Below are 25,886 nucleotides of genomic sequence, written 5' to 3'. Positions count from 1 at the left end.
GAGAACTCCACAGGCTGAAAAACATTTTATATTATCACAGCAGCCCATTGCAGAGGAAGAGTAAATTAAGGCAATTTCAAAGCAGGAAACTGAGGAGGTCTCTGATTAGTATAATACAGAAATATAGATTTGAGACAATGTTCATCTATTGTGGTAGCAACCAATTGTTCCAAAGAAAGCAAACTGAGAACCAACAGTAAGAGCATAGTGAACCCAAAACAAAGAACTGAGAGGGTGGATGTGAGCTGTACGCAGTGACACACTAAAGCCATCCTTTAACTTCACTTTTAATGACTCATTGGATAAAATGAAGAAATTGATGGGGAAACTTAAGGAGATGTACAAAAATAATAAAACATTACAATACATTGAAAAAAGCTGGTATAAACACACATTCCACATGCTTGATTCACTTGCCCAGTGAATCCTTAAAAATTAAAATAATTTAAAAAATAAAATAATTAGGAAACCTTAAAAATTAAAATAATTAGGAAGTTCCAAGATATCCTTTTCCCAAAAGCAAACATCAAAACAAAGCAGGTTATTTATACCAGCTTCTTCTTCGCTCTGGATTCTGGAAATTATGGAAAAGTCAAATACACAATCACTCATTCTTTCTTTCTCTCTCTCTTCTATCACTTATGTTTAAATAAAAGAAGCAATGAAAACAAATCACAATGTAATATATGGGCGTCAGCTTACTGACAAATGCATGGCTCTGCGCAGATATGAAAGTAATTTAAAAAATAAAGCAGATGACCATTCCTTAGGAGCATCATTTGCAGTTAGCCTATTTGCACATAAAAACTGGGTGCCAAGTGGTCCAGAAGAACCAAGCAGCACATCAACAAGTGTGAGATGGGTGACTTTATCAATTAAATAAAATAAATAAATTTAAATAACATGCACTGTGGTTCTCCTAGTCACTGCCAGCTCTCTGCTGATTGTCTTCCGAATGTACAATTGCCACAGCCAGCCTATAACAAATCAACATAACACATGCCCATTTCTAGAGATAGTAACTTGGCAGTTTGAGGGGAAGTAGAGAAAGAAATATGTGTTCCGCTGCCTGCACAAATTAAGTGGCTACTCTTGATTTAATATATACCAGTACAAGCCAGATTTATAATTACAGATAAAGCTTATACTATCCTTTCACTATAGCAAAGAAAATATTAAAAACAAGGTTTAAAGATGGCTTGTTTCAATTAATCATAGTAAACACTTATCCCTGTTGCTCTCTGGACTGGAATATAATATTAAACTATGGTTAATTGAAAGCAGAAGTAAAAACTTCCAATATTCCCTTTGCTGTATCAAAAAAAAGGAATACTGAAAGTCCAAAGATTGATTTAGAACTATTTTTGTAATATTTTCATTACTTCCAAATGTTGCATGTTAAGTGGTTAAAGCATATGTCCTGGCGCTTTTTAGTGCAGAATTTAAAAGTATGCAAGTAATCTCACTTTCAGGATGAAGTATTCAAGTTCTTACTGATTCTGCTACAGTACTCAGAGCCTTGGTATATATACTATTAGAATATGAATGTTAAATGCAGCAAAGAGTCAGATTCCAGTTCCATCATCCAAATGCAGGAAATGTCTTCTACAAGGTATGAGCAAAGCAACGTACATTATTTAACATTAAAGGTGATTAAATATTTAAGCTTTATGGTGTTACATGTGGGAAAATCAGAATCTGAATTAATGATTTGTGAATAAGTGTGTTGTGAACAAGTATTCAACTGTGAATATTTCACCACTGAAAGCAATTTCTCTAGTATTTGTGCATATTAACATAAGACCTAAGCAGGTTTTAGCACTGGGCTTACAGAGGTTGTAAGGACAATTACCATGCCGTGCTTCTAAAGTGGAACTGGCTTGATTCTGAGCAGGGAAAATATTCATACAAGCGGTTTATTAAATTATCTTTCTAAGCTGCAAAAAGCTCTACAAATACCTGTCCACAGGCACATTGTCCTAAGTAGTTTGTGAACTTTAAATAGCAATGCCATCTATTTCTACCAGAAAGAAAAATCACTGGAAGTCCAGTAATAGATACAAGCTAATGAGATCTTTCAATGCAAAGAGAATGCAATCAATGCAGTCAATAATAAATATTTCAAGTAAACTACTTTTGGTATAAGACCAGTTGGTTCCCTAACCAGTTCATAATTAGAGTTTAGCCTTTGATTTTCTTAGCATTCTGAACTCCAGCTACTCAGGAACAAAAGATACATATACACTTTTTTTGTACTAAAGTAGTCTCCCTGGCAATGAATCAGTGCCTTAGAAGCATTCATTCCATTCTGGGAAAGAGTGTAGGTTGTCACATTTCCCCTTCAGATCATGTATTCTGACAGGACAATTCAAACATGTTGCAGGCCTCTTCCAGGCTCTCATCCATATTCAGTCTTCTCCAAAAAGATTTCTGCTTCATCTGTAGCTCTCTCCTCACACACCTGGGGCATGGAACGGCCTTCTCTTTGCATTCTGAATGGAAGACAGCACTGCAGCTTTCACACCTGTAGGCACAAAATGAGATATTTATACATTTATACTCAGGTTTCTACCTTTTCTCTGCTATCCAAAAGATCATCTCTCTAACATTAGCAGAATCCCTAACTCCTAGTTTCCTGGGATCAGGTACATTACTTCTGACAGCCAGTCATAGAGAATGTTGGGTACAAAGGATGCTCAGATTCCTATAGCCATTTTTTTCTAATTGTGGTAATTTGCAGATACAGGGATTTCAACTTCTAGATTTTCCCAACCAGCATGCCCATTGCTGGGAATTCTGGGTTGAAGTTAGCTGAGATTGAGACAACTCCATACTCCACTCTTTTTCTACATTGTGCTTATTTAGTGTACACATAATTCAGTAAGACAATTGGTCTGCGACTCTGCATGTCATTACTGAAATCAGTGGTTTATGTGCAGTTTAACAACATGCAGGATTGTCTTATTGCAGTGGTGGTGAACCTATGGCACGGGTGCCAGAGGCGGCACTCGAAGTCCTCTCTGTGGGCACACGTGCTGTTGCCCCAACCTTGCCTCCCCCCATGACACCCTCCTCACCAGCAGCCCTCCTGGAGAAGGGTTGCCCCTGAGCGTGGTCCATGTGGAGCAGCGCAGTCAAGGACACGGCAGCCAGGCAGCGTAGACAAGACTCTGCCCTCACGGCCCATCGCGCACAGTTGATGCTGTGGGGTGTGGGCAGAGGGTGTGGCTGCCATGGCGCTGCTGGCCGATCTGCAGCAGGCCCTGGAGGCAGTGAGTGGCCCTGCAGGCAGGCAGGGGGTGGGGCAGGAGGTGGAGCAGGGGCGGGGCCAGTTTTTGGGCACTCGGTCTCGCCATCACTGTCTTATTGTCTTACTGATTTGATCTTTTATAACATTATTTTATCAGATTGTGAGTTGCCCAGAGTTGCATGACAGCGAGATGGGTGGCATATATATTTAATAAAATAAATAAAATAAATAAAAATGCTCAACATTTGCTTGAAATCTCTTGTTGACCTTACAATATTAATTAAAGCATGCTACTCATTCTTTACTGGATTCAAGAAACATATTGTCCACCTAAGTGTGAGTTTAAACAATAGCCAAAGAAAACACTTATGACTGTAAAATTTTAAATCATCTCCTCTGACACTAATGCTGACTATAAAGTTAATTCCCCTTTCATTAGTGACTTGCAGTTCCTTGCAATGGCTGGAGACTAATGATTGATGAGAATGTCATTTTGTATTCATTCATGGCCTCTCCCTTTCCTTCTTTTCTCATTCAACTGGAAAATGTAAAAGCTTATCAGGAATTTCTGTTGAAATGAATGCCCAGAGGATTATGAAAGAGTGAAACACATCAGCCACTCCTATCCAGATGCATTAAATGTAGGGATAAGGGAAGGAGAAGAGAATTTTTAGATAATAATTTAAGAACTACTACTTTGGTAAAACAATTTGTGGGGGAGCAAACAACCCATATTTTCTGTAACATCCATAATCAGCTAATTTCTTAGTAAAAGCAAGAATGGGATGATCAAAAACACTACTGGAAGAACAGGCTGGAATTCTTAAGATCCCATTAGCTTCCATTTTCTAAATTCCCAAAATATTTTATAAACCACCTTATTGCACATCTACTTAGAAATAACTCTTTCAGATACTTGATCCAGTATGCAGTAGATTATCACTCTCTTTACCAGTTAAGATCTAATTAATTAATTGCAAACTGAAGCTTCCTTTTCCTCTTTATGCTCTAATCTGGAGGAATGGGATTAAAATGGGTATTAAAAGAAATTTAAATAAATGGAAAAACAGAGACTGGAAGCTTCGTCTACTTGCAAATGGGGTACTTTGAAACTGAGCTAATCAGTTTCAGTTTGGCCTCTGCGCACTTGCTGCCTCTTGTGCTGGCCACGCCCATCCCCCTAGGCTTATTTTTGGGTAGGGTTTATATTAGGCCCACCCAAAAAAATCAGGCTAGGGCTTATTTTGGGGGCGGGTCTTATTTTCAGGGAAACACGGTAGTTGTAAGTCTGTGACTATTAGTGAGAGAACTTATGCACTGGAGGAAAAATAAGTGGTTGCATTTATATTTTGCTTAAGGAGCTTCAGTGAGGAAACATCTTCCTCAAGAAAAAGCACCTTTGAGATTCTCACAGAGCATGGCAGTGAAGGCATCAAGCTAGAAATCAGAGATCAGGAGTTCTAGTTCCACCTTAGACCTGAAGCCAGCTGGGTGACCTTGGGCTAGTCACTCTTCTGTCAGACCTGGGCAGGGAAAACCACTTCCGAAAGTGCCAAAAACTCCAGGGACTAGTCCAGGTCAGGAGTGAAAAATGGACTCAAAAACACAATAAATAAGTAACTCCTCACAAAGAAGTGTCTAACCAGGAAGCATTTTTGCTTGACTCTGGAGTAGGAAATGAGGACCCACACCTTTCACGATTCTGTTTGTTCTCTTACTTATCTATCTGTCATTCAGAGGTATGGTTTTGTAATGCTCATTTTAGGCATTTTAATTCAGCCAAATTGCCAGAGATTTCCTTAAAGCTCCTTTCATTCGCTAATAGGTCCATCTTAAAAGATTTCACCTTTTCACTGATTAAAGATTGTTTTCTTTAATCACATGAGTCAGCATGGAGACCCCTTCTGTCATATCAGCTATCATGGTTAACCAGAGGTGACACAGCACGTTGCCCAATTCATTCACCGCGTGCAACACAGGAGGAAAATCGCTGCAATTTGAACAAGAAGTCCGTTTCAGGATTCCACTGGGTATCTCATGGGTCCCAGTAGCTGATAGAAAAAAGTAACCCATTTGACTCTAGCAACAAAAAGTCTGCCAAGACTGTCAGGCAAGCTAATAGGAAGTTTGCCATTTCTAAATGGTTATTTCAGGGGTATTTCCAAGGAAGAACATCTCCCTTTTTAAAGAGTCCCTGCTATAAATTTTATATGAAATAAGCATGTGAAGCTGATCTCAATGAGAGAACATAACCTGGCCATTCTGCAGAATTTTAACACTTTAAGCATAAACATGATAGTCTATTACCCCATAATATTCTATCCCTATGATTAAGAAATGAACTAAAATACTGTAGACTTTGAGTCCCTCTTTAAGTCTCTTTTTTGTTTGCTTGAAACAAACTATATATTATATGGCCATAATGTAACTCATTCATTATAACTTGTTGTATTTACTACTACTTCTATTTTTAGACTAATGATTGAAAGACCTGGCACTATAAAATTCAAATAAGAAAAAAAAAGAAAAGAATTTGTGAACATTGTCTAACGAGAGAAAACTTGGATTTGTCTCTCCTTGGGCAGAATGTAAGAAGCCTGCAAGGCACAGCCCACCAACCCCTGCTAATTAAGTGAAATGATTGTGTTTGTTTTGGAACCATTTGGCCAACAAAAGAATGTGTCACACTGATTAGCAAGAAAGGGGTATGTAATATATGTGTATTCAAAGCCAGATGAATGCATTATCCAGGTATTTAGCTGTTTGCTCAAGGACTGACAAAAAAAAAAGAAGAAGAAGAATGCTGAGCAAATAAGCTGGTGCAAATGAAAACTCCAGCTTTGAGGAGGGTTATCCTGTTCTAAGATTTATCTGTTTCAGGGAAGAGATAAGCCTTTAAAAATTGCATCAGAAAATGCATCCACAGAAGACAGTATTTTTTAACTGAAAGTATTCTCTTTGCTAGCCCGTCTAAGGGCTACAAGATGCTACACTGTGGGGAGAACCTATGCAGATTCACTTCGAAATATCTAACCGGCTGGGAATCATTGCTCTGCATTTTCCTATGGCAGCAGTTTCCATCCACAAAAGGAGCTCTGCCTTGGCAAACAAAAAGTTCAAGGCAGCGCCATAAGCAGCAAGATACAGAAACAAAGGTAGAAATGCATTTAAATTGCTTGTCTTTCAAGAACAGAAGAAGGGTCTCTTATAGGATCATTCACAAGGGCATTTGATTACAAGAGATGCTGTTGTTATTTCATCAGTCTTTTTACTGGTTTAAACAAGGTTTAGTTTTGGAACACCACTTATTTTCATTTACGACTACAATCAGGTGGATGAGCTTGTACAAAGCTAATACAGCATCAATTGTGTCTTATTTTTACCTTTGTTCAAAGGCATAGTCTCAGATCCTAGTATACCCACTGACCTCCAAATGGTACAAAATTTTAAATGCGAGAAAACTGAAGCATACAGATAAATGTATGTGTGCATATAATGAAAATGCTATTAGACTAAATGTTATTAGACTAAATAATTATTGATCTGATAAAATTATGGGTTTTTTGAAGACTTTCAAGATGTCAGCACTCTGAAATGTTTCACCAGGAATTTCAATACACAATAAGCATTTAAATTATTTGAATATTTTGTGCAAGATTAATTGTACATCATTAGAAACCAATGATACGCTTAAAAACTTTAAACTAATTAAAATAAATAATGGTACTAACTGAGGGTAAACCGTTTTATCTGTGTCTGTTTTATCTGTTTTATCTACATCCTGTAGATGCCTTGTTTTATGCAGGCTTAGTTCTGAGGCCTTCTCATTCACAGCCAAAGAATGAGAGAAACTGTTTGGCACCTGCTCTTGTTTTTGATGGAGTATTCATATAGGGGTGGCTATATACCTCATTTAACTTACTTCTAGATTTTGACACTTGAAAAAAACCAGAAAAAAACAAGGAAAAAACTAACAACAGAACTAAAAGATTTGTAGTCATTAATTTCACTATATCTTGCGCCTTGGCTACCCGTATTCCAGTTACGCAGACAACTTTTCTCTGGTCAGGCCACACACTGAATTAAAAAACAAAGGGCTTCAGGGTATAGGGCAGTGGTGGCGAACCTATGGCACGCAGAGCCTTCTTTTTGGGCATGCGTGGTTGCCCCAGCCCTACCTCCCGCTACGGCCCCCTCCTCACTAGCAGTCCCCCTGAGGAGAGTTGCCCCTGGGCGCGCCCACATGGATCAGTGCAGCCAAGGACTTAGCAGCTGGGCAGTGGAGACAAGAATCTGTCCTTGTGCCCTGTCGCACACAGTTGATGCTGCGGGATGCGGGCAGAGGGTGTGGCCACCATGGTGATGCAGGGCCATCTGGGCGATTTGCTGCGGCGGGCCGTGGAGGCGATAGGTGGCCCTGCAGGCAGGTGGGGAGGAGGCAGGGTGGTTTTTGGGCACTCGGTGTCTAAAAGGTTCGCCATCACTGGTATAGGGCATATAAGAGGGAAGCATTTTAAAAATAATTTTATGGGAGTTTCATGGTTTAGAGATGAATAATTGAACTAATTTTGCACTTAAACATGCCACTGAAAATGTGAAGATGATGATGATTTAAAATTATTATGGTCACCTACTCTGTAATACTCTGGGCAGCTTACAACACTGGGCTATAGAATTAAAACAATTAAGAACATAATTACAAAATACAGCAGACTAAAAAGCAATCAGAACAATCAGAAAATATGACAGGGGCTCCACAAACACCTTAACAGCCAGGCTTTAACGGCTTCTTTAACTTAGGAAAGAGGGCACCATACAGGTATTCCTCAATTTACAACCGTTTGTTTAGTGACTGTTTGAAGTTACAATAGCACTGAAAAAAATGACTTATGACTTATGATCATTTTTCCACATTTACGACTATTGCAGCATCCCCATGGTCACATGATCAAAATCTGGATGCTTGACAACTGACTCACATTTAAGACGGTTGCGGTGTCCTGGGTCATGTGACCACCTTTTGCAACCTTCTGACAAGCAAAGTTACAATGATTCACTTAACAAGTGTGGCAAGAAAGGTCGTAAAATGGGCAAAATCCACTTAAATGTGTTGCTTAACAATGGAAATTTTGGGCTCAATTATGGTCATAAGTCCAAGATTACCTGGGAGAGGGGTTGGGGAAACTCCTTCCAGACAGCAGGGCCTGCAGGAGTTTCTTTGGCCCCGTAAGATGACAATATTTAATTGCAGGGACCATTCTGCTGGAACTTGCCAGGTGGGCAGAAACATTTGATGAGAGGTAGCCCTCAGAAAACTCAGATAACTAGACGCTATGCCACAATAGGTAATAAGCAGCACCTGGATTTCAGCTGGAAACTGACTGGTAACCAATACAGCTCATGTCATAGTGATAACATGTGGGCATATGAAGTGCCTATTGCAGTGATGGCGAACCTTTTAGAGACCGAGTGCCCAAACTGCAACCCAAAACCCACTTATGCATCGTCGGGTGCTGGGTGGGCGTGACCCATTGGGTGGGCGTGGCTGCGGTGGTAACGGCAGACTGGGTGGGACTAAAAAGTTCAATCAATCAATTCCAAATTTGCAAGATCTTGTTTTTACTCGTGAGAAGTTGAAATTTATTGATTGATTGAACCTTTTTTTTTTTTTTGCACATGGCGGCGGAGGCCTAAAGCGAAAAGGTTTTATAAAACCCAGCTGAAGGCCTAGGACTGGGGCGACGGCATGCGGGTGCCCACAGAGAGGGCTCTGAGTGCCGCCTCTGGCACCCGTGCCATAGGTTCGCCACCACTGGCCTATTGCTTAATGCCATCAGACAAAGAACACTTCCAGTATAACCTAGCACAGGGGTAGGCAACCTTGGCTCTTTTATGACTCATGGACTTCAACTCCCAGAATTCCTGAGCCAGCATAGCTCAGGAATTCTGGGAGTTGACGTCCATGAGTCATAAAAGAGCCAAGCGCTGGCTCAGGAATTCTGGGAGTTGAAGTCCATGAGTCATAAAAGACCCAAGGTTGCCTACCCCTGACCTAGCAGCTGCCCTAAAGCTGTACCAACTTTATAACAAATCCAGGGAACTGCAACCTTCACAATACCTGTACAAGCTATCCTATCCCCTTCAAAGAGAATGGGACTTCTCCAGAGCATGCTTCAATCTCCTTCCCTCTGGAAACATGAACCATAGATATAACCAGACTACACTTTCACAGAGACAATGCTCCTGTGGTTCTGATGAATTTGAAACCTTAGAACATGCTTTTTACAGTTTTTACAAGGAATCACTTTTCCAATTAATCAAACTCTTGCCCTGATAGCACTTATACATATGTTAAATTCAGTGCCCGAATCATCATTTTCCGCTGTAGTAGGTTATTTACACCATTACCAAATGTTTAGGTAGCAAATAGCATGAGCTGGGTTCTTCCATAGTTCAGTTATTCTGTTGCATTTTTCTATGGAACTCTAGTAGTAATATGTCATATAACTCAAAAATTGTAATTTCTAACCTGCTTGTAGAACTGTCCTCAAAGGGGTACAGAATTTCACCATTATTACAGATCTCACAGATGAATCCCTTTTGACTACAAAGGCTGCAGCTGTAAACATGGGAGGTAGCAAATTTTATTACTTTCCCAAGGAAAGGGGCCAGCTTCCCTTCAATAACCTGGAAGATAACAAGAAAAAATAATAAAATTTTGGTAAACTACAGAAAGGAATGACAAGATATCAATTTTGTTTACACTGAGTCATTCTCACTGAAGTCCATTTCCATGTTTTTCTACTGTTGCAGATGATACAATGGATTAGAATACTTAAGACAGAGACTGCAAAAGTAAATGAGCAGTACTGAAAACAAGATCCAGTAAAGGTGGATCATTTTAAGACTCACATTTTCAAGATTTGAGAAGCACTGTGGGTTCCTAGCAAAGAACTGAAAAGCCTTGCCTTTCAGTTGATACATTACATACTATTCTACTAAAGCTGGAGGATACATAGCATTTTTCCCAGTGTGCTGTGAACTGGACAGCATTCTAAGTCTCAGAGTCTGTACCAAGATTTTTAGTATTACTTTGCTGTAATATATACAGTAGTTTTGTATTAATACATAAAAATACATACCATCTTCCCATAAAGCATAATTCAAAATAATTGATATCTTTCCCTTTCTGAAAGATTTCAGATTTCAGACAGAATTTTATTAAGATGCTTCATTTAAAAAAATCCATGAAATGCACTCAGCATGTGTAAAGCTATATTTAATGGACAGTTAAGCATAACCGATTTATACACCTACCAAATATTTGGAATAGCACAATTTTCATTACAAGCAGTACACTTTCGTGACTGATATTTCAAGTGTCCGGCATCCAGAGATAATTTCGAATGTATTTGGGAAATGTGCATTCCACTGGAATGGTTATCTCACTTATACTCCATATACTTCTGTAAGCGATAGTCGAAGCCACTGCACAGATGTGGAATGGAAAAATGTAGGCACCACAGGAAGTCTGGGAACTGTTTGGATTAATGTCCCCAAATGGGAATGCTAAAATATATGCTTTCTTACAGCCACAGGAAGTAGAAAAATTATTGCTAGTTGTACAGTTTGACATCTGTTTGGGATATAGGAAAATGGTAATGTTATAGGAAGATCCCCTCATGCTGCACATTAAACAATGCATAAAGGTCACCATCTAAAATTAAGATTCAAGGCCAGCACTTTGCTACTGTTATAACAGAATGTCTCAGTCAGTAACATAAGCAACTTTTCTTGAGAAAAAAAATGCTCTTCCTTATTTAATTTTACTCATGAGGTTCAAAAGTCTAAATAAGTTCTAGGGAAGTGATATTTAACAAAAATAGGAAACAGAACAAACAGTGGGCTATTATTAATGAATAGGCATACATGTGTTGATCGACATAAACAAACATGACTGAAATGAGGGAACCTGAACTATAAACCAAGAATAGATACTGTATGTCTAGCACCAAGCATTCAGGCTCTATTTTACTATATTACAATGTGAGGTAATTTTTAATGGTTAGAACTGTAATTTTATGAAAAAAATATGAGGCAGCCCTGTACCATAATATCACTGGAGAAGATATTGACAAAATGTATAGCTTGGTAATCCTGTTGGGATGTAGATGGGAATTAAATACAATAGGTGTCCTATGCATAATGTATCCACTTGCTTTTAACTGGGTTAAAAGGACAATAAACATACACACATCACTGTATTTCAACAGCAAAATACGGAGAATCTGAAAGAAGTGGTAAAGAGACTCCATGATGGCCATATATTAATTAGGCAGTCTGTAGGTAATCATATTAATAATGTACATTATTTAAATAAACCTATTATAAACATTCCTTTCTGCATGAATGAAATATGAAAAGCTTTGCAAGGTCTATGTTAGTTTGATGAGGAAAATTAGTAGCAAGAGGAAACTCAAACAGCAGTAAAGAGTGCCTCTATAAGAGGCTAGATTGTCAAGTAGCTTAGGAAAAGTCTGACCAATGGAGACAGTGAATGTATTACAGATTGCAAAAAGACTGTTGCCACTAGTAAGGGCTGCTTATGGTGAATCAAAGATAAATGGAGAACATGCCTCTTGGCCCTATAACTACAACGTAACCACAGAGCACAAACCATATCACTGACTCCATCTTTTTTTATAAAGTTATACAATGGATATTACCTTCCAAGTCTAAAAAATAGCTGGAAGGTGTAAACAAACAAAAAAAAACCCTGAAGTAATGAGGTTACACAAATTAAATTTAACACAGGTTAACAATCAGAAAAGATGTTTTGAGTCTGGAACATGGAAAATACTACTGCAGACAAGAGATTTACATTAGTAATTTTATTTTTATGAGGTTATAAGGCAGTAAATTACTTCCTGAATATATTTTACATAGGAAGGAAAATGGAACTATATGGAACAAAAACATACATGTATATATGTATATATGTAACTCAAGGTGTTACTATTCTTTCCTCTTTCTTTTCCTTTAATTTCCTAAATTCTTGCAATATTAGAGTTTCAAATAAATTCTAGGTTCTAGAGGCTGTAATAACCAGGGACCTCATGCTTGTATTTATGATATATTCTGCATATTCTGTATATAATAAATGTTATTATATACCCTTGCTCAATTCTGAACAATTTAGTTTCTCCACGTTCACTTCTAACTGTTGCTTTCTGGTCATTGTACAATTTCTTCAAAAGGCAGATGAGGTGGCTCACCCATTTTTTTAAAGAACTATTCACAATTTGTTCTGCTTTACATAGTCAAAAGCCTTAGTATAATCAACAAAGCAAAAAGTGACATCTTCTTGGATCTGCCTTGTGTTTCTCATTATCCATGGATCTTAGCAATGGGCTCTCGGGTGTCCTTGGCTCTTCAGAATCCAGCATATACAGTATATCTGGTAGTTCTCATTCCATGAACTGTTGAAGATTGTAAAATCTTGAGCACTATTTTATTAGCATGTGAGATAACCCTAGTTTTTCCACAGTCTGAGCATTTATAGCAATGCCCTTTTTAGTACAGGTATTCGAATGTAAATACATCTTTTACAGTTGTTTGGTTACTGCTGCATTTTTCAAAACTTACAGCTTTTCTTAGGAATATTTTCTAGGACCCATTTATCTTCACTTTCCAGAATGTTCTAGTTCAGTGGTCCAATCTTAATCCATATCACCAATGTAGAGATATTTTTGTCCAATTTCTTAGTATATTCACATCATTTGTTTTATCTTTTTTCTACAATAGATCCTTGCCTTCTTTATCTTTAATTCTGTTGGTTTCCATAATTTTCTTAAATAAATACTTTACGTTCTTGTTATCTTTAATTTCTTTGGCTTACTTATTCAGATATAACTCATGTTCTCTTTTTGCTCTTTGGATATATTCTAGCCTGGAAGACTCATCTCCCAATATCCATGCTGTCCTGATTTAAACATCTGTTTGGTTTTCTTGACAGAATTCTGTTATTAATTGCCAATCTGTCTTCCGGGGCCATCCATGGAGTGTATGCTCCATAAGTAAAGTTCATAACCTCACTGGGGTGTACAAACCCTTTCACTACTACAAATTAGCAATTCATAAAAAGGCATAGATATGTAATACCCTGCAGAGCCAGGCTCATTATTTTAAGAATAATACAGGGAGCCTGAATTTATATGACATTCCTATACAAGAACATCTCCATGGCGTTTGATAGAGGCACTATATTGTTTGGAAGCTATTCTGGAACACATTAATCATCTAGTGATATAGAAAGGTTTCCTACAAGGCATCACAGATAGATGTTCATGCAAAGAGTCATGTTTAGAGAAGTTGAGTGCCTCTTTGTGCCACTGACAAACTTCTACAGCAATTAATTTTCAAACTTAGCCCATCATATGGTCTCACCACCATATAGAAGCACTTCTATTGTCTTTGCATGGATATAAACATGTTTGGCAACTCCCTAAATAAAGCATTGTTTCTCAACTTTGGTGACATTAAGAATTGTGGATTTCCAATTCCCAGAATTCCCATGCTAGCTTGGCAATTCTGGGAGTTGAAGAAGTCCACACTTCTTTAAATTGTCAAGGCTGAGAAACACTGCTCTAAAGTACAGAAACATAAAGCTAAGATGTAACTAAGATGTACTATGTCACACTGTATTTTCCCCACAGGAATTTAACCTAAATTACCTTGTATGCTGAATAGATACATTACATAAACCTTAAAAATGTAGTCAAATCAAGGCCAGCTATGTAAAGTTCAACATGTAAACAGAAACGAGTAAGATATCCTTAGTTGATAAAATGTAAGGTTCCATAAATCTTTGGTTCAACATATCAACACTGACTTCCAAGATAATATACATATAGTAGATATCTCAAAGACAAGGCAAATGTAGTTCAATGGAAAGAAGTTATAGTTACTCTCTTTAAATTTAACGAGATTGCACTGTATTGTGTGGCCCTGAAGGCAGAGTTAATAATTGAAGTTACAGAGGTGACAAAACCTCCATGCCAAGTTCAATTGTCACTGGGAAGCCAGTGTTAGAGCTACATTATCTTATGACCCTATCATTGTAAGTCAGTGTGTTAATCATTATCATTATGTAGACATAAGGCTCCTTGTAAGTCAACAAAAAGGGTGTAATTTAAATGGTCTGTTCATGATCTGAATTATTTCCATGAAGATAACATTTATTAAAAACAAGGACTTTTAAAAATACCAGTTTACCTGTTAAGCCTGATTTACATCATGAGAGGGTCAGATTTGGAAACAAATATGGCAATACATATGTGAGTATTTAGGGAATAGATACAAGACTACAATTATGGTTGTGTTCATATAACATGCTTAACCTGATTGCTGAAATGAGTGATTTTCTGCATTCATTCAATAAACTAATCAAACAAGCTGGGATTGAACTACACGCTAAGCCATTAAATACAGAACCAAATCGAACTGCTCAGCAGATTTCATAAATGCAGCTGCTTGGTCTTTAACTGAGATGGTTAAATGCTTTACGAGCATAATCTGTTTGTATATAAACTGGCATGCATATAAATTCCAGTCCCACACAGGCTTTTCTAAAGACTTTTGCACATTTAGAAGTAAGATCTGAAAGATCTTTTGTTACTCAGGATTTTTCTGCTTCCCATACACATAGTGCAAGCAGGTAGAGAAAATCTTAAATAATTTTCTGTATATGGAAGACATAGTCTGCCCAAGTCACTCTTATTTGCACCCATGAAGCTTTCTAAATTACGATAGATTAATTACTACTTGCATAAATTTATAAAATTAAGAACCTCTTGCTTCACATTTTTCTCTTTTGTATTAACTATTATTTTCATGGTGTATGTTGAATATCAAATAATTATTATTCAGTGGATTGCTCCTAGATTTTATTTTAAGTACGCTGCAAAGACTGCTACTTATGGCCAAACACCTGTTCATTCACATACACTTACTAATATATATTAACCTAATTTTTTAAATGTTGGGATGTTTCAATGTGGTATATAACTAATTCTAACAGGCTCACCCAATTGTTTGTTCAAGCTTCTAAGAAATGGTATCTAGAATATTTTCAACACTCAAATACTTGGAAATATCCCATCAATTTCATAGGACATATTCCCAGAAGAGTAGATAAAATTAGCAACCCAGATCTGTAAGTTACAGCACTGATCAGGCATATTTCTTAAACCAGGGGGCTTCATTGCATCCATAAGTGCAAAATGAAGTAACGTTGAAACCCACTGGCTTCAATATTTTCCAAGAGAAGAATATTCTCCAAATAAGAAGATTTGATAAATATACTTTTTCTCATCTTCATTAGCTGGAAAAAGCTGCCAATTTACCATGGAATATAATTCTTAAGCTATAGTGTACAAATTGCCCTATATTGCAAATGTATTTTACATAGAAAATCAAGTAGGATAAGTTCAAGGCTTATATTTGTCCAATTTTATTTTTGATATTGCAATGCCATAGAAAAATCCATTAAAATGATTTAAAATCTTGGGCTTGATCTGATCCTACAACAAAAGCAGCAACAGTACATGGATCCTATAAGGAACAATTAAATTTACTTTCCTTTATTTTCCTATATTACCTGGATAACTCATGCAAGCTATTTCTCCATTCCATTCTGTAATTAAACAAAAAGCCCAATCTATGTGTTTTTGACTCAAGACTTTAACTACCTTGGGTCACTCCTGATGTGTTGCCAAAATTAAATTCCTGAATAACAGATATCAAAAAGTTTAATCCAACTGTGTTCAGGCTGTTTGAGAAATGATGTAGAGCAAGGCAATTGGGGATATCCTCTCCTCTTCCCTAAACTGTTTAAAACTGTTCCAGAGAGTTGGGCGACACTTCTGAATAGCATGGCAAATAACATAAGGAATGTGAAGGATATCTCCTAATAGAAGTCTGCATTGAAAACTACACAGTGCCTTCCATAAGTGATAGGAAACCAATAAAATATAAAATAGTTCCTAAAATATTAGTAATTTCTTAGCATTTGTAAAAAATATATTATTTCATCATTTAATCAAGTATTTTAATAGGTTACAGAGATTTAAATGTTTTACCTTTGTTTCAGTACTTGACTTTAGAAAAAAAAAATCATATATTAGCAGAATCCCCCCCATGTTTATTCATAATGTAGTAAGAAACATGTATCAGTATTTCTTTTCTCAAGATCATCTAAGATTGAATATTTTCCAATAATAATGCTCTACTAAAATGCCAGGTAACTAACTATGTAAAAAAAAAAAAACACATTAGAGTATGAATGATGAAATCAAAGAGGCTGTGAATGAGAGAAAAACATATGTAAGAGAATGCTGCAAAGAATAAAGATGAATAAAGAACAATTTTATTCGAAAAAATTCTGCAGGTATATGAAAAGTGATAAATAAGTCTCTAGTAGAATGGAGAGCTAGTTTGGTGTAGTGGTTAAGGGACTAGGCTAAATTGAGAGACTGTGATTTCTAGTTCTGCCTTAGGCACAACGCCAGCTGGGTGACTTTGGGTCAGTAGTTCTCTCTCAGCCCTAGGAAGGAGACAATGGTAAACCACTTTTGAAAACTTGCCAACAAAACTGCAACAACCTGACTAGGTAGTCACCAAGAATAATATTGACTTGAAAGCACCCAAAACAAACAAACAAACAAACAAAAACCCAGAGTGAAAAGAATTATTAAAAAAAAATCTCCAAACTCAGAAAGTGGATCCAGCTTTAAGCTGGCATACTGTCCTAAAGGACACCAATGGCCAGGCAGTAACTGATTCCCAGATGTTTAAACAAAATAGGGAAGTATACTGACATTCTGTACAGTAGAGATGTCAACATCCAAGATATCTTGGAAGACATTCTGTATACACAAGAAACTCTAGTACTAGAAGGTAATGTTAGATCAGCACCCTGGTCATTACCAAGTTGGAAAGTACAAGAGTTGATGAGATATCTACAGAAAAATGGCAAGGAACTGAAGAACCAGTAAAGGTTCTAACCAAATAATGTAAACAAATCTGGAAAACAGCTAACAGATCGGCAGAGCTCAATCCACATATCAATATATAAAAAGGAAATTTAAAAGAATATGTAAACTATTATATAATATCTTTAATTTCACTTGCCATCAAAATAATGTTTAAGATCATCCAACACAGTTTAGAATTCTACATGGAAATGGTTCAAGCTGAATTTTGAAAAGGCTGAGTAATAAGAAATAGAATTGAGGAGACATGCTGGAAAATTAAGAAAGCCAAGGAATACCAAAAAAAAAAAAAAAGGAAACGTGTGCTTTACTGACTACAGAAAGGCCTTTGATCACGTCAACCACATCAAGGTATGGAATGTGCTTAGGAAATGGGAATTCCAGAACATCTCATTGTCTTCATGAAAGACCCATACACAGGTCAAGAAGCCACAATCCAGATGGGACATGAAGAAACAGATTGTTTTCAGGTTAGCAAAGAACTGAGGCAAGGCTCTAAACCAGGGGTCTTCAAACTTGTGGACTTCAACTCCCAAAATTTCTCAGCCAGGCACACTGGCTGAGGAATTCTGGGAGTTGAAGTCCACAAGTCATAAAAGGGCCAAATTTGAAGACCCCTGCTCTAAACTGTCCCCTTATATACTCAACCTTTATGCTGAAAATATATTGAGGGAAATTGGATTGGAAGCTGAGTGTAGTTCTAAAAATGGTGGAAGAATCATCAATAACCTGAACTATGCAGATTACAGTATTCTGATAGTTGAAAATACAAAGGATCTGGAAGCTCTAATAATGAATATCAAGGAGCATAGTGAAAATGGGACTAAGAAGACCAAACTAATGATCTTAAATTAAATTAAAGACCAAATTAATGAGAAGAGATACAGCAACCAGTCTTAGAATTGATAATAAAGATATTGATGATGTGTCTTTTAGTATCAACTATCCAAGTAAAGGAACTAGCAGTCAAGAAATATGCCACAAAAATAGATCAGAATCATGCAAGAAATAATTCCCTGTGACACCCTATTAAAGTGAGAATTGGGCTTTGAAGACACAGGATAAAGAGTATTAATCTTTTTGAACTTTGGTGTTGGAGAGAACCTTTGAGAATACCACATATACTGTAGCCAAAAATACACACAAAAAATAGATCACAGTTTTCAGTGAATACAGACATGGTCAAGCTGAATTATTATCTTTTGGACACATTGTGCAAAGACCTAGTGCTCTTTAATGTGGAGAAAGCTGGAAGAAACAGAAAAAGATGACTGGCAAAAAGACAAATGGACTCAATTACCAAAGCAATGGGTATATCACTGGAAGATCTGAAGGACCAGGTTGGGAACAGATTATTCTGCAGAAAATCTATTTATGTGTTTGTTAAGAGTCCACCAACTTGATGGCATATAATCATCGTCATTATCATCATAAGTATCAGTAAGAGTCCTAATCTTGTTTTTTTCAACCCTTCCTAATACATCTTTTTGACAGAAATGAAGCAGACAATTTTATTTTAAACATAAGAAGTAATGAAACAAGATGACAAGGACAAAAGAGTAGCAGAAAACTTTCTAGGCTAGTAATAAGTACTGAGCTAGATTAAAAGCAAAAATTACTCACCAGAGCAGGAGCAACAGTAATTGAATTACATGATGAAAGGTTTGAAGTGCAGAGGAGGGGGAAAAAAATCTAAATGTATATCAACACACAAAATTATCTATCAGAGTGGCTAAATAAATGGATGAAATATGACTCTGAAACCCTGCTTCTTTTACTCTTTCCCCTCTCCTCCAGACAATTTGAGAATTCGTGGATAGCATTTCCAAGTCCATTTTTTAAATGAGGTAGATCAAAAAGCATTAGACATTTACAAACTGTCTTCTTTTAAGTTACTTTCTATTCTGCATTTAGATTATTTAAATGAAGGCTGAGCAAAAGGTAGCATCTATTGGTAGATTTTGAGGTGAACTACAGTAGATAGGTAAAGGATTTGTGATTCTACATCAGGGGTCTGTGGACCGGCACTGGTCTTCAGCATACCAACAAGCGGGCCGCACAAACAAGCAAAGTCCATCCTTGGGATGCAGGCAATATTCAAAACCACACCCCCTCTGGTTCGCGGAAAAATCTTTCTCCATGGCATCGGTTCCTGATGCCCAAAAGGTTGGGGACCTCTGCTCTACATGGTTAAGTTGTAACAGCAACAAGATTTTTCAAACAACATTTATTTCAGGTTTTTGCAATAATGTAAGCTTTGAATAATCAGAAAGTGGCATTTTGTATGAAAGTTGTCTGTACTCAATTCACTTGTGGCACTGAAAAAAAATCTTATATTCAAATACACTTTGAGCATTCTGTTATAGGTATGTGTCTTTTGTACAGGAGGTGGATTTTGGAGTTCTACAAAAAAATTAGGTGGGTCTAAGAAGCCTGAAGTCATTTCCACATAAAATAGTGCCGTATTTACCCATTACTTCAAGCATTTTCTGTAATGCACTATACATATTCAAATCAGTTCACAAACATCATTATTGTATTTTGGTAACCATAATTGTAAGAAAGACTTCTATTATGACAATCTACTTTTAAAGAGAGAAAAATCAGTATCATTCTTGTCCATAGATTACTGTACTTACCACTTTAATTTGTGAGATGCTTACAAATATTTATCCCATAAACACTTTATTTTAACACAGAGCTTTTTTAAAGGCAAAAAGAAGCCAACTCATCTTATACTTTAGTCTGTTTTTTCAAGAACATCAGTAAATAAATATTTATAACTCAGTTAAAAACTGACTGAGAATCATTACTGAGTGAGAATCATTAATATACAAGTTTAAAAAACTGAACGGTCTCTCTCTCTCTCTCTCTCTCTCACACACACACACACACACACACACACACACACACACACACACGGTGTCTGGCATCCAAAACCACTTACCTGCTGTAGATCTGCCAGAGAATATAGATGGATCTGCTGAAGAAGATACTCTCTGGGGAAAATTCTGAGAAAAAAAGAAAGAAAGAAAAAATAAATGCAAGCAGCAAAATATTCTTTAGAAATTTCCTAAGATGAAAAGAGCACTGTCCTACTTAATAGATTCTAGTATATATATATGTATAAAATACTGTAGATATGTACACATTATGCAAGAGAGTACAAAAGCCTGTCCCATGTATATTTGCCAAAAGGGGAAAAAATCTATATTTAAACTGAGATATTAGATATTCAAAAATCAGGTAACCTTTTCTAGTAGATCACCACTCAATTCAAGGGTTGCATTCAAAACTCCAGAAATAGCTTGGCCATTCTAAATCTGCCTAGGGGTAATCTATTTTGATTAATTATCAAATCTCTGTAGGATTCTGTACAGAAGCCAAGAGTGCATGAAACCTCCCCTGTAGATGGAATATATAGCTCACATATATTCATCCTATTCCTAGAACACTTAAAATGGAAAACATTAGCCTTTTCTTACAAAGGTGGGGTAACAAATAAGGATGTTAGCTTTCAAAAAGTGTCAGACTTCACATCAAGCACATCAAACATAGTAATAAATCTTGACTTTCTGATCATATAACTTCATATTTAGGAACTTGTAGAAGCTCACAAACACAACATGGCTAGATAAGTTGTTTTACCTCAGACAAGACAGGAGCTGTATGCAGAGTCAGCCATAGACACCTTATACCACAGAAATAAGGTCATATAGATCTGTCTGCTAAGTGTTTACATCCCATTTTTTCAAGTCAATGGAAATGTAAACTCTCTTTTTCTGGCCTTAACATACCTTATCCACAACAATATAGCAATAATAATAGCAATAGCACATAGACTTATATACCTCTCCATAGTGCTTTACAGCACTGAGTGGTTTATAACATCAGCATATTGCCCCCAACAATCTGGGCCCTCATTTTATAGACCTTGGAAGGATGGAAGCTGAGTCAGCCCTGAGCCGGTCATATCAAAATATGATATTTTGTCTAATATGAGAACCAATGATTCTCACTTTGTCACCTTCAGCCTGTAAAGAAGGTCATTAACTTGGTCATCCCACTTGTGGAAAGTGGGAATCATTGGCTCTAAGTTCACTTCTGAGTTGAGCCAGCAACTTGTACTTTTAAAGACACTCCTAAATAGTAGGTTATTATTTTAGGGTCTGCCACTATTTGCTGGAAGAAATGTGCTTCAAATATATAAATACAGTTGAGCTGTACAATAGTTATATTATTTATTTTTATTTAAGCATGATGAATTCAAAACCAATCAAATCATTTTCTTTAAATGTAAGTATTATGACCATAATCTGAAGTTATGTCCCTTAGTTTTGCTAATGTAATACAGTTTAAATGTTATTTAAATGAAGAATTAACAAAAATGCATGAAAACACACAGAAAATGTAGTGGGCAAAAAAGTGATTTGCGTCTTGTGAGAATTGGAATGTATTGATATTCCAACATTTCCTCAATTTAATTCTAAAGGAAAGCACTCTTAAGGATTGCATGGTGATAAACACATTTAAGCACATTATCAGCAAAAGAATTAGAGTAGGAAAAATATACTTATTCTTATTACCATGGAAACTAGATTATGGGGAAAGCTTTTTTAAAAAACTAAAGCTACTCAATTTTGTTGGGTGGTTTTATGGAACCTCTCTTTATTGTGGAAATGTGTTTTGTTCATTTTGATGGAAGCAAACAGCAGAATGAAGCTGATGATGGCACTCCAAGTGCATTAAGAAGTTTCCCTCATCCCACTCAGAGAGAGCAAAGGACCCTCAGGGCCATGAAGATCATGTGCTTAATGGATGGAACCAGCTGAGTTGCATCCTGGGGCTGAGTGCTTCAAAAGTAATATTATGAACAAATCCCAAGGCTGGACCAAGGACAGTTTAGACAGGACACATTTAGCTAAATTTTATTGGGCATAAAAAAGCACCATAAAATATAATCATTTAGTCAAGTTAATAAAATTTAATAGATTCCTGAAAATTAAAAATTAATCATAAACCAATCCCGTATCAAAAGAGCACCAATAAAATAGTTATGAAAAGGAATGAGCTCCAAAATCTGTGGCATTACCCAAGGAAATTAATTCCAAATTTAGGATTCACTCATTTAACAGATACTGGCATTATTTAAAGATTCCCTTCTCCCAGGTTTTAAAAAGTAGGGAGTTACAGTATAGGTACAGATAAATGGAGCTGACTGAAAATCTTAAATTGAGGCCATAAAGGACTTTAAACAAAAATACCCATGCCTTAAAATTTAACCTGAACCAGATTAACATCCATTGTTGCTCACAGAAAACATAGAGGATCCAAATTTTCAGTCAGTAACAATTTTCACCTAGCCTTTATGGACAAAACCAAATAGAGCATGTTAGATGCTGCCTAGTTGATGGCAATTCTTTCCAAATAGCCTTCTCTGTAATTCATAAGATTTCTAAAATGTCACCAACAGAAGCATTTAAAGTTTTCCATTTACAGCATTTTTTTAAAAAAGCAATTCACATAAGAAGGATTCCATAAAGAATTAACATGTGAAAACTTCTACAAAGCAGTGTTCCATTTCAAATTCATTTATTTTTATTAGACAGTTTAAATAAGTTTGTAATATGTTTACAAAGAGATTTGAAAAAATAATAAAATACAAGGAATAAACCAGGGATGTAGAAATATCATGCACATATTAGCTTCCTAAGATTAATTAGTTGTAAATAATTGAGTAGCTTTTATGTATCTATATATCTACCTCTCCATCCACCGTCTGTCCGTCCATCTGTCCGTCCATCCATCCATCCATCCATCCATCCATCCATCCATCTATCCATCTATCTATCCAAGAATCACCGATAAGCCATCTGTTTCTCGCTTGGAAACTTTCCATCTGAGAGGGTCTGGGGGGATTTGGGCTACAAGCCGCTTCTCATGTCTTTTCATTTCTTTGCTAATAGAATTAGTTTGAGACATAACCTCCAATTCATTTCATCCATCCTCATCTTTTACCTTATCAGGTATGAATCTGCATAAACAATAAGTAATCACCACTGTTCCTCTACAAACAAAACTATAAAGGGTGTGTGTCTACAATTATAAAGGTTGTAGCTATATTTATTATCAGCAGGTCATTAACAGCTAGTTTGTCATTAGATCATTGGAATTTTTTCTTTGAATTAAATAATTTGATAGCTACTCCAAAATACAAATGGACTGGCCTATACACCATACTAAAATCATACACTGGATTTCATTTAAATCAATGGAAAAATATATAACTCAAATATTTTTCTATAAATGAAAAATATATATTATAAAAATTTATTCAGAACAATTTGACAAAACATTATTTTCATAAAGTTACAAATGACAAACATGTAATAACTTTTAGCAATGTACTTATACAAGATAATCTTTATTAGAGGAGGAAGCAATTGAATTATAAGTCAAAAGATAAATGTAAGTCTAGAACTTTAAAAAAATGACATACATGTAGTAAAATAAATTAAATTGTGGCATCTTACTTGACAACTGAGACAAAGCCATCCAAATATCTTGATGCAACTTACTTACTACTTATAAACGGAAAACACCCAGATAGTCTCAAGAATTTTACTGATGCTATACTGATAAATAATAGAAATCTCTGGACACAGGCTCAGGAAGACACGGTGCTTGTGTTTTGTTTTTCAATTTGTTATATTCATTTTAATTTTCTAATTACGGTATTTCATAGAAGTTGAAATAATTTTTTCCTGTCCTGATTTAATTAAAAATTATTTTAATTCTCTGATTTCTTCTAGTAAAATACTTTGCCCCGTCAGCTACCCAATAAACTAATTTAGCTACAAATCCTATCATGCTGAGGAGGGTTGTATTTCACACACCAGGAGATTGCCAGTTTGGGATAGATTGTGTTAAAAATTAAGATGGCTGTATCAATATAGCAACACTGTACAAAACCATCAAGTGGCTTGTTGGTTTGGACAATTTGTAAATTCCACTCTTTCAGTTTATATGATGGGAATTATAGCTTAATATTTCTGTCAGCTCACCAGTGAGGGTTATTCTATAAGCTATGATTAAAATAAAACATGTTTTCGGTGATGGTGAGCTTGGTTTGATTTTCATTTGTTATAGAAGTATTCCTGCAAAAAAAATTTCTAACAAGGGTTTTTAAATTATCTGAATATTCCACATTCTTTAATACTTTAAATCAGAATATACTTAATTAGAAACATTTATTAATAATCTTGCTTTGTTTATACTTGAAAATGATATTTTACAGAAAATGTAAAAAATTGCTAAGCTTTATAGGAAGCTGGTTACTGTTTTTTGCAGGTGGCAGTTTTATAATTAGAATAGATTAAAGTGATTAAATATATGTTGACTATGAACAGAGGCAATTTTTCAAGCAATGTTTTCTAAACATGAAAACAAATTTGAAATTCAGTACAACTTTAAAGGCAATAAATAGAAAAAATGAAATGTTTTATTTATTTTAATAACAATAGTTTTCATGTCTCATATATTTAAATAGCTTTTTCCAAATTTGCTACTAGAAAGTTAAACAGCAGTTTAAGGAGGTTTCTTAAGAACATTTTAAATAGTCCCTGCTTAATGACTACTTATTCAGTGACTCTTTGAAGTTATGATGGCATTGGAAAAGCGGGACTTGGGATTAATCCTTGTAGTTGCAGCCATTGCAATATCCTGGTGGACATGTGATCGCGATCTGGGCACTTGTCAACTAAGTTGCAATTAGAATGGTTGTAATGTTTTGAAGCATTTCTACATTTGTGACTTTCTCTGTTGTCTTCCCACAAAACAAAATCAATGGGAACGCTGGCAGTCAGTTGCAAATCATGGTCATGTGGTACCTTAAGAACCATGTGAGATTTGTATAATGACCGTAATTGGAACTATCAGAACTGCCATCATAAGTCATCACAGTTGCATGATTTTCTATTTTGCAACAGAGTTTCTGGTCTCAATTATCGTCATTAACTGACAACTATTTGCTACCATTATTTATTAGTATCTATGGAGATTCTCAGTCATCCAGGTCATAGTTGTCTCAAAGATACTTTTTCAAAAGGCAACTGGACTGTAGTTTTTTTTCTTTTGAGGAAGAAGAAGCGAAACATCTTCTTCTTCCTAAAAAGCAAACAAACAAACAACAAAAAACACCAGTCCAGTTGCCTTTTGAAAAAGTACCTTTGAGACATTATTTTTTAGCTGACTCTTCTTTTCTTTCCACTAGTGACTGGAAATAAAGTTGCAACTATTTAAAAGCAAAAGTTTTAGGCTGTAATAAAAATGATCAGTAAAGCTGAGGTGCTTTTCAAAAACACTTTTTAAGTGCTTTAAAAGCATTTAACTGTTTCAAGCTTTTCTTCCTTCCTGTTACGATAGCCAGAGAAAACCTTTTCAAACAGAAGGTTTTCAGTTCAGTTGTTAAATGAATTGCTAGACACTGCTGCAATTGTGACCTTCTATTATAACTACAAACCTCAGGTTTGAAGAAGGTAATTTATTTTGGTTTATGATAAAAATAACTACCATCTCATTTTGTA

The 25,886-nt window shown here is 36.0% G+C and overlaps 1 protein-coding gene across 1 annotated transcript in view; it reads right to left on the bottom strand.

Moving 5' to 3' along the window:
• Window positions 1-278: 278 nt before the first annotated feature.
• PLEKHM3 (pleckstrin homology domain containing M3) overlaps window positions 279-25,886 on the bottom strand; it is a 55,733-nt gene continuing 30,125 nt past the window's right edge. The window contains exons 5-7 of the mRNA XM_015814462.1: window positions 20,249-20,312; window positions 9,780-9,937; window positions 279-2,524 (exon numbers count right to left, since the gene is read on the bottom strand). Of these exons, the coding sequence (XP_015669948.1) occupies window positions 2,347-2,524; window positions 9,780-9,937; window positions 20,249-20,312 (400 nt within the window). The 3' untranslated portion in view covers window positions 279-2,346. The remainder of the gene's footprint in view (window positions 2,525-9,779; window positions 9,938-20,248; window positions 20,313-25,886) is intronic.

Source organism: Protobothrops mucrosquamatus, unplaced genomic scaffold, assembly GCF_001527695.2.
Source record: "Protobothrops mucrosquamatus isolate PMUCROS unplaced genomic scaffold, P.Mucros_1.0 scaffold253, whole genome shotgun sequence".
Classification (NCBI taxonomy): domain Eukaryota; kingdom Metazoa; phylum Chordata; class Lepidosauria; order Squamata; family Viperidae; genus Protobothrops; species Protobothrops mucrosquamatus.
The sequence above is the reverse complement of the archived record's forward strand: the minus strand, read 5'-3'. Positions and strand labels throughout refer to the sequence as shown.